The sequence below is a fragment of the Tupaia chinensis genome, unplaced genomic scaffold (assembly GCF_000334495.1).
Source record: "Tupaia chinensis unplaced genomic scaffold, TupChi_1.0 Scaffold000045_1, whole genome shotgun sequence".
Lineage (NCBI taxonomy): Eukaryota > Metazoa > Chordata > Mammalia > Scandentia > Tupaiidae > Tupaia > Tupaia belangeri.
In genome coordinates, this window is record NW_006159501.1 from 7,455,501 (window position 1) to 7,466,038 (window position 10,538).

The following is a 10,538-nucleotide window of genomic DNA, read 5'->3' on the forward strand; positions in this document are numbered from 1 at the left end:
CAAAGAAAGCGGAAGGAAATAGTGCTCGTGGTAGAAGAGCGTGTTCAAAGACTCAGCGGTTTTACAGAGGTGGAAGAGCTGTTCTGTGTTCAAGGAGCTTCCATGCCCCCCCACAGCAGAGTTCAGGGTTCAGGCAGGTTTTGATAAAATTATCCCTGTGTTCTAAATCTGGATGTTACTCTGTTAGGACCTATTACTTCATCGGTGCGTGCTGCCTGGTTATTTTGAGGCAGTAGGAGGTCTTAAGAGCTGATTTTACTGTAGCCATAAGTAGCTAAAATTTTATAGGTGAGCTGTTCAAAAAGTTCATGGAAAATGTATGTGAAATCCTATGTATAGATTTTCCAAGTTTATTTGTGCATCGAAATAAACTTGTTGGATTATTTCATTTTCCTGGGAACTTTGTGGGTTTTTTGGAGAGGTTTTTGCCATAGGGCGTGTGTGCTCTCCAGAAAGACAGAGAGAGACAGAGACACAAAGCGAGAAATCACCCCCTGGGGGGGATGGCCACACTGCAATCCCTTCCCCTCCATTCTCCTCTCAGGATCCTGGGCACACACGCACACGCGCCCAGCGTGAATTTAAACCACCGGGTCCAGGACTCGAACTGTGGTCAGCTACATGGGAGTCCAGCAACATAGCCATTACACTAACTGCTGGTCCCTCCTATGAACTTTTTGAAGTCTTCTCATATAAGGAAAAAAATTTGTTCTTATGCTTTAAAATTAACTTTTAGTGAAGTTAGTCTGTATGATGTAAAATATGTGAGATCCTTTCACCAAATATTCTTGTTCCATGTGTTTTTTGGTACCTTCCTTCTTCGAATAAGATATTTTTTGGTTAGGTGATTTTAAAAAGATTAAGTGATAGGATAAATTTAGTTTATCTTAATACCTGCTGACAAATTTTTTATTTATTTACAAAGCCATATTATTAAAATAAGCATAAAACTTTTTATCTATTTAATACTGACAAATGGTAACTGGTCAGTTAATATGACTTAGATTTTTCCAGGTGAAATAGAAAGTCAAATAAAAAATAGTGTGGAGTGGGCTGGCCTTGTCACCCGGGAGCCGGATCGCACACACCGGGAGCTTGTGCATCTGTGCCCAGATCCAGCCGGGCTAGAGAGATGGGAGGACAAGGGCTGCCATATGATGCATCCCTTTGGAGGGTGCTCGTGTGCATGCGCCTTCGCTCTGACAAGCTCCGGACACTCTAGCAATAATGAATCCTAGTGTGGAGTAGAACTCAGGCTCCGAACTTTGTGGGGGAGCATAGACCAATTCAGGCTGTATTCGCTGATGGTGGGTTGGTTTGGTTCCGCTATTTTTAGTTAGGTATTTGGAATTGTGATAATAGACTGAGGAAGTGTATTACTAATTTATTTAAATAACATTTCCTGGTCACTTATCTGTACAGCAGATACACAGAAATGTTTCCTATGCTCTGTAACCAGCAAGTGTTTTCTTTTGTTGTCAGCATTAAAACCTGTATATTGTTTAGTATTCTGTCAGGACTCATCTTAGTAACTTTTTTAAAGTATAAAAACAGTGTAAGAATCTGATTCTATTCCATGTAAACTGCTGCCTACGACAAGTTCTTTAACTTCTCAAAGCTTCATTGTCTGTGCTTACCAATGTCGGGGTGGCAACACTGCCCAGCTTCTGCGCCGTGAGGTGAGCATGCTTCATGCCTGCACGGTGCTGCCCGCACACGGCATGGCGCAGCCAGCGAGGGCAGTTCCTCCTGGTCATAAGCACCCGTATTGACCTGTGTAATCAGTTGACATTCTGGCAGGTTGTGAAGTACAGGATATAGAACTTACGGGTCACATTAAAGGTGTGTGAATGAATGTTAGCTCATAGCAGCATTTGAAATGAAGAAAGTTGATTTTTTTTTTTTAAGTAAAAGTATGCAGTTAAAATAGTAGCACTAGGAAGGTGAACACTGATTAGGAAATAACTTTATAATCTAAGTGGTCCTTAGAAAAGTCACTGTGACCTTTGTGCTGTTACAGTCCCAGTCCTCGGTTTATTCGATTTACCTGTCCTAACTTTGTCCATCAGAGACAGTGAGAGGGAAAGTGAGAAATTACCCCCCGGGGATGGCCATGTTGTAATCCCTTCTTCTCCACTCTCTTGGGATCTTGGGCACACTTGCAAGTGCACCTGGTGAGTTTTGAGCCCCTGGGTCTGGGACACGAACCGCAGTTGGCGGTGTGGGAGTCCAGTGATGTAGCCGCTGTGCTGCCTGCTGGCCCTCTCCCCAGTCTCTTAACACTGGTGGGTCTCAGGGCTCGCTTCTTGGTCCTTTGTTGCCTGCAATGCCTCCTTTGGTGATCTTACTCAGTTTTATCGCTGTACTTCTACTCGTATGCTAATAACTTATAAATTCATCAAAATTTCAGCTAAGGGTAATTTATACTACGTTTAACAATAGGACTTTGTTTATCACTTTAGAATTCCAAGTTAGAAGAGTCCTTTAACCCCCCTACTCCTTGAAACAGCTTATTTGAATATTTAAAAGCAAGTAGATATTAATAAGCAATGTATATTGAAAGTGAAGTCAAGATCAATAATTCATTCCTTATTGACAACTGAAGTATAAAGGCTTTTGTGTTCAGGAAAAGTTAGAAAAACAGTCCATTATATGTATTTTTTTCCCATCATAATAATTGTACTGGGAGAAATTGGATCTTGGCTTGTATGTGTTTTTTCAAAAACAGGAGGATAGCACACTTTTCTCTCTGCCATTTTCCAATTCTAACTTGTCACACATGGGTGATTCAAATTAGTTCCTGCATCAAGTAAATTCAATTTCTCAGCCGGATATTAGAGATAGGGGGTTTGTAGCAACTGGGTAAGCGGGAGGCTTAGCTCAAGGTTTGATTGAAGGTTTGATTAAAAGCTGTGTCTGATCTCCTGGTTATACGGTCTCTCCTAAACTGAGCTGGTTATTTATGTATTTATTTATTTTTGGCTCCAGATACTAGTTTTCTAGCAGTCGGTCTGATTTTAGCCCCTGACTCTCAGTCACTGGTTTTGCTGCTGGCTGACTTGAAATCTCATACATCTCCTATCATGTCTATACAGCTGGAAGTGAAGGAAGGAGCAGGTAGTTCATTTTCTTCATTGAAGTTTTGGTTATAAGTTTTTCTTAGATGTCTTTTTATTCTTTTAAAAATTTCTCTCAGTTTCAGTGTCATTTTAAAGAAAATTTAGGCTCTATTGCTCTGTCCTGCTAGGGAGTAGAGACCAAAGCCCTGGGCCCTGGCATAAGGGAGACCTCTGCTGTGAACCCCAAAAGCTTGCCCTGCAGGGGTAGTTGCCCCTGCGCTCACAGCTGTGTCCCCCAGCATTCATGTGCATGCTGGTTCCAGGTGCCATCAGAGCTGGTGGCCAGAGGTGCCTGTGATGGATACTGCCCTCGGGGTCTTCCCTGCAAGGGACCCAGACTTCTGCTTTAGGAGAAAAAGGATTTAAAAAAATCACATCTGCTATCACAGACATTAAAAACAGCTTACTGCCTAAGGCTTATCTGAAGCTGCACAGCAGGTAAGATTACAGACACAGGCTTTCGGTGCGCTGACCCAGCTCGTCCGGGGACTGGATGTCACTGTTAGTTTCGTGTACTGGTATCTGAAAATAGTTCAGGATTTAGTTCCTAGAAAGTGATACTAGATAGAATAATTATTTTAGAGAATTATTTTATTGAACTTTATTTTATTTATTTATTTTAATTTGACCAGAAGGGGAGGGGAGGAGGGGGAGAGAGAGAGAAAGAGAGAGAGAGAGAAAGAGAAAGAGAGAAAGAGAGAAAGCGAGCTGCTGAGTTTGGGACTCGAACCATGGTCGGCCATGTGGGAGTCCAGCGCTCTTAACCAGTATGCACCTGCCGGCCCCTAGAGAGAATAAATTTCAATTGTACAAATTTATATACATAAAACCTCCAATAAAAACGTGTATTTAGTAATGTACCTATTACCAGCCTATATTCTCAAGCTAATATAATTTATTAGCAGATTAAACCATCATTTTATTAAAATAAATAATACATAAAAACAAATGAATAATGTACAAGTGAAAAATCATTTGTTCTTTAATAAATGGTTTTAAGAACAATTGCTCAATTAAACAATTGAGCTTTATATGTTCCAATGGCTGAAAAAGCTCAAATTCTACTAATGGGATTATTATAAGAAACTATTTGTGTTTTCATTTTTTTTCTTGAATATTTAATCCTCATGAATTCCTGCCTCTCTGACAGAACTTTTTGGAGGACCTGGAGGAAACAAGAGCTCAACGTTTTTGCTAATGTCAAGCCGTAGTGTTATCTCATAGACCGATTTCTTTTGACTTCATTATGCATCAATGGAGATTTTAGTGCAGTTTTGTCACTTCAGTATGAAGTGTCAGTATTCCACTTGTTTGGAAGGTTTCTGAGGAAAATTTATTCTTTCTCTTTTTTGTTTTTATATTATTAATTTAATTTATTATTGTTATTGTTATTTTAAAATTTGCTATAGGGCGCACACACTCACCAGAGAGAGACAGTGAGAGAAGGAAAGTGAGAAAGGAAGCCACCAGGCCCGAGAACTTGAACCACAGTTGACCACATGGGAGTCTAGCACATGAACTACCACACCACCTGCTGGCCTGAGATTTATTCTTTTAATAGAAGCTTCTGCTTTGTTAATTTAAGTTTTTTTCTACTTACGGAGGTTAATGGAGTAAGGGAAGAATGCTTTCCAAAAGCATGCACCTTTCTTTGATTTGAAATGAAAATTCAGACTATAAATGTGAATGTAGCTAAAGATTGAAATGATTCAGATTTTACATTTTAAACTTACTGAAATATCAAAACTGTTTCAATAAAGATATTTCGATATTTTGGCACTTGAAAATAGCCTGGTATGCTCAAATGCTAGAATCTTTGAAAAAAAGTTTGTCTTAGGGAAATTGTGTGTGTGTGTGTGTGTGTGTGTGTGTGTGTATCTCAGAGTGTAGATTTAAAAACCTTAACTGCAGGGGCTGGCAGGTGGCATGGTGATTAAGGTGCTGGACTCCTACATGGCCAACCATGGTTTTAATCCCTGACCTGGAGGCTTGCAAATCACACTGGGCACATGTGAGTGTGTGCCCAGAATCCCAAGAGGAGAATGGAAGAGAAGGGACTATGGCATGGCCATCCCCTCTGGGGAGTGATTTCTCAATTTCTCTCCCTTCCTCTCTCTCTCTCTCTCTCTCTCTCTCTCTCTCTCTCTCTGGTGAGCACACCAAAAACAAAACAAAACCTTAAAAACTACTAGTGTTGTTATTAAATAATGTTTCCATAAAGTGATACCATTTTTAGTGAGTAAAAATTAAAAATACAAAATATAGCTGAGTGGCAAATATATTGATAATATGTGCAGTTCTTTTACAACTAGTAAATTAAGGATTGGCACTATGGCTTGGTAGTTAAGGAAGCTGGATCCATGTGGCTGACAGTGATTGAAATCCTGGCCCCAACATCTTGAAAGGCTTGCTGATCAGTGTGCATGCCTGCCCCAGATAACAATAGGATGGGAAAATGGAGAAGGGATTGTGGCATGACCATGCCTCATTCAGGGGGATGCTTTCTTCCTCCTACCCTCTCTCTGTCTTTCTGTCTCTCTCTGGCAAGCAAACACACCCTCTGGCAAATTAAAAAAATAATAATTAGTGAATTAAGAATTCCAGTACCTTTCTAAATTTTGCATGTGCTTCATCCCCTACTAAGATTCCCAGTAGGTGTCTTTTTCACTGATGCTTTGTTTTGTCTAGTTCTTCAGTTTCCTTGTTTACCCTTCCGTGCTCTCATTGTTTCCTTTAACAGGGTGCCAGTCTGATCATTGAGACAAAGGCTCTGTTAGTGACTTCTGCAGATAGGTCAAAGTCACTTCTTACAGTTCTCTGAGCCTTAGTTTGTTCTTCGTCATTAAACTGAAGGTGTTCTGGGGCCAGCCGATGGCATAGCAGTTACGTTGCTAGACTTCCACATGGCTGACTGCAGTTTGAATCCAAGGCCTGGTGGCTTCAAAATCATGCTGGGTGTGTGTGCATATATGCCTAAGGTCCTGGGAGGAGAATGGAGGAGAGGGGATTGTGGAATGGCCCTCCTGCAGGGGTGTGTGTGACTTCTCACTTTCCCTCTCACTGTCTCTGTCTCTCTCCGGCCCTAAGGCAAAAACCTTAAAAAAAATAATAAAAGGTATTCTTACCTCCTTTAGTATTATTCAGGGGCGGAGATAATGTATGCGACAGTGTTTTAGAACTTTCCTTACCTTCCCAAGCATATCCATTGAGTAATTTGAAACTTGGTTACTTCCCTGATTAGTTTTTTCACAACCCTACCAACTTATTATACATGTGTGTACTTTCCCCTATCTTGATTTATAAATACTATATACTGCATTCTCATTGAACAAAGTCTCAAAAATGTAAAACATTTAAGAAAATAGAAATCAATACATCATCACCTCCCCCCTCAGATATAGGGGAAATTTGTTTTTTGAGGCGGAGCTTCCTGAGAGTAAAGATAACATCCTACCTATTAATTTTGGATTTTCTATTCTTCATATGCTAAGGCACAGAATTAATGTTTGTAAGTGAATAAGAATTTACTTAGCATAAGTATATTTCTTTTCTTTTTTTTTCTTTTTTTTTCTTTTTTTTTTTTTTTTGCCATAGGGCACATGGGCTTGCTACTCTTGGGATTTGGAAAAGTAAGACATCGCCCACCCAGGGGGTGGCCACACCCCAGTCTCTTCTCCTCCATTCTACTCTTGGGATTTTGGGTAGACACGCACATGTGCCCCACGGTATTTTTCAAGCCTTGGAGTCCCAGGCTCCAGCAGAGCAGTCCCCGTTCATTGCCTGCCAGTCATGCCACCTGCTGGCCCAGTGTAGGTCTGTTTCGTACCTGTGGGAATTTTACTGGCAAAGTGAAGAGAAAACAGAAGACCTCTAACTAGCTAAAATAATAGTGGATATATATTTTTAAATGAAACTTTCTTGTTGGCTAAAAGAACAAAGGAAACATGAGAGGGTTATTCTTGACATTTTCTGGGAGAGATTAGGGAAGCTGTTAGATATAAAGACTTTTGGGGGGAATGCTTGAACATTGTTAAATTTGCCTTTTTCTTCTTTTTATATTTTAATAGGATGGCTTAAATTCCTTGGTCCTTGATTTGGATTTTCCTGCTTTGAGGAAAAACAAGAATATAGATAACTTTTTAAATAGATGTAAGTATGTTTAAAATTCATGTTTGATCATGTAACTGTACTTTTGACACAAGGCTTATGTTTGATTATTGTTATTACAGTCCATAAACTTATTAGCTTAATTATTTTATTGTACTCTAATTTGTAATTTTTTTGGTTTGCTGCTTATTTCAAAACTGATATTCTTTATTTCCAAAGTAAAACTGTAGAACTACATCATAATATGTAAAGTAGGTAAAAATCAAAATTTTTTCTAAATTATGAAGACTATTGATTTATTTCAGGCAGGTTATTTATAGCAGCTGCAAGAGAAGTGTTAAATCAATATTGACAAGTCTAGGATGTACTATTACTCAGAGTTTTAAGCAGTAATGTGTCCGCAGATGGGGACATTTCATGTTAGTTAATAAAATAATGTGGCACCCCTTAATATTTGCCCATATTGCTGTTGCAGTGGAGAAGTAAGTGAAGTCTAAGAGTAAGAAATTCTCCAAACTATTAATCCATATGTTCTATCGTCATCGTAAGTTCTTTTAAAGCTGAAGTACTTTTCCCAATTAAACATTCTCATTTATAGTTACTGTATATAATATATTATTTACATTTTTGAAGAAGTCTATCAGATTTCATTGCTAAGATTAGACATGCAAGTGAGGACATGGCCCCTTTCTTCCCTGAATCAGACTGAACACCAGGGCTGCCTGGGTCCTCAGCTTGCATCTGACTTGCCAAGCACAGAGTTGGAACCAGAAGAGCTTTCACTGCTACGTATTGGCAGTTTGTCATGTTTGTTTATATGTATTAATAAACCAGAGAGAATTTTTGTTCTTTGTAAGGTTAATTTGTATCTTATATTTTTAAACAGAGCAGCAACCTTTAAAAATTGACAGGTTTAGCTGAAAATCAAGTCCAATTTTCTCAGATAAAATTTTGTTTATAAATATGATGCTTATATTAAAATATTGCTTGTAAATCTGATCAATATTACAAATACAGCGTTTTTTTTTAATTATAGATGAGAAAATTGTGAAAAAAATCAGAGGTCTGCAGATGAAGGCAGAAGACTATGATGTTGTAAAGGTTATCGGAAAAAAAGAGGTGCTTTTGGTGAAGTCCAGTTGGTAAGAAAGTATTTGTTTTGTTCTTATTACTTTTGTGACGTCATGGCTTTGTGAAATGTCAGTAGCATCTGAGTAGATCTGATTCCTGTGCCAGCCATGCCAAAGTTAGCTTTCTGACCCCAGTCAAACCACTGTCTCCGACAGCCTCCGTGTCCTCATCTGTAAAAGGAGGCGGTTGTGCTTATGGACAGGTCTCACTGTGATTTAGAGCAAGGCCAGCTTGGCTTCACTTGTGATCTGCCCAGTAGTTGATGTTCCACTAGAACTTTAAAAAAAATTGTTTTTTATTAAGGTTCTGGCCATAGGGTGCATGAGCTCACCAGAGAGTGAGAGCCAGTAAGCGAGAGAAAGGGAATAGAGAGGGAAGGTCAGAAATCATCTCCTGGAGGGACAGCCACGCCACAGTCCCTTCTCCACCACTCTCATGCTTGGCGCGTGTGCGTGCATGCCCAAGATCCCGAGAGGAGAATGGAGGAGAAGGGATTACAGCATGGCCATCCCCCTGGGGGGTGACTTCTCACTTTCTGTCTCTCTGTCTCTTTCTGGCGAGCACACGTGCCTTATAGCCAAAAGAAAGAGAGAGAGAGGGCCGAATCCCACATGGCCAACTGCAGTTCAAATTCTGGCCTGGGATGCTCGGAAACCATGCAGGGTGAGCATGAGTGTGTGTCTAGAATACCATTGAGAGGGGGAAGACAGGACTGTGGCATGACCATGCCTCAGTGTGGTGTGTTTTCTCTTTTTCCTTGTCTCTCCATCACTCTCTGGCAAGCATGTGCCCCTTCTGACGATTAGGAAGATGGTCCCTGTGTTCACCTTTACTGAGGTCTTTATCTTTTCAGAGGACTTCACGTTAGGTCTAGACAGTATCCTGCAGGGCTCCATTGGCTGTTCGTTGCAGGTCAGGTCTACTGGTAACAAGCTCCCTTAGCTGCTTTTATCTGGCAAGTTCTTGATTGTTTTTTTTCTTCCTTAGTTGTGTGTGTGTTTTAAGTTATTTACTTTTTTCTTCCTTCAGTGACAGAACCAGAGAGGTGTGGAGGGAGAGGGAGAGACAGACAGACAGCATCCCCAAGTGCTTAGTGCCGTGATCTGTCTCCAGCCTTCAGCTATTCTTGGTTTATGGACAAGTGTGTGCCTGGCATACTTAGGAAGGTCTTTGGACCTGAACTGGAATTTTCTCATAGAACATCACATTTTACTGCTACACTACCATCTGTCTGCACTTGCTGGAGGGACAGACAGAAAGCAAGAAATCACCCCCCCCCGGGGGGGGGGGGCCACACTTCAGTTCCATTTTCTCCATTTTCTTCTTGGGATTTTGGGCACGCGCACACAGGCACCTGTTTGAGTTTCAAGCCACCATGTCCAGGGCTTGAACCAGAGTCACTACATGGGAGTCCAGAAATGTAACTACTATGCCATCTGCTGGTCCCTCTATTAAATTTTTTTTATTGTAAAATACATCACACATACAAAAAGTACATAAAACATAAATGCATGCCTCTTAGACTCTGTTCACTTTCTTCAATCTTTTTTTCTTTCTGTTTCCCAGACTTGTTAATTTCTTTTGCCCTGTATACAAATTTGTTGATTGTTCCACTTTGAATCCCTCTTCATTTCAGTTATTATACTCTTCAGCACCTGAGTTTTGTTTTGGTTTCTTTTTAGGTTTTCTACTTCTTTATTGCTGTTTCCATTTTTCTCGTACATCATTTCTTGATGTTTTTCCACATCTTCCTTTAGTTCTTTGAACATCTTTCAGACAATTGTCTTAAAATCTGTATTAAGAATATCTTTCACTAGGTCCCTTTTAGACAGAATGTCTTTTGATTTGATTTTTTCTTTGAATGGGCTATATTTTGTTGTTGTTTTTGTATGTCATATAACTTTTCTGTTGAAAACTAGAGTCAGGGCCAGCAGCTGGTGTAGTGGTTACATCTCTGGACTCCCACTTGACTGACTGCAACTTGAGTCCTGGACCTGGTGGCTTGAAAATCATGCGAGGCATGTGTGCTCACAGTTTCAGGAGAAGAGTGGAGGAGAGGGGATTGCAGCCATCCCTACAGGGGTGATTTCTCATTTTCCAGTCTCACTCTCTCCCTGTGAGCACATGTGCCCTATGGCAAAAACATTTAAAAAAAATAAAATGAGGCCCTATGAGGCTGTC

The 10,538-nt window shown here is 40.1% G+C and overlaps 1 protein-coding gene across 1 annotated transcript in view; it reads left to right on the forward strand.

Annotated features, from left to right (window-relative positions):
- ROCK2 (Rho associated coiled-coil containing protein kinase 2) overlaps window positions 1–10,538 on the forward strand; it is a 158,489-nt gene that overhangs the window by 66,073 nt on the left and 81,878 nt on the right. The window contains 3 exon segments of the mRNA XM_027773604.1: window positions 7,187–7,268; window positions 8,263–8,336; window positions 8,339–8,368. Of these exon segments, the coding sequence (XP_027629405.1) occupies window positions 7,187–7,268; window positions 8,263–8,336; window positions 8,339–8,368 (186 nt within the window).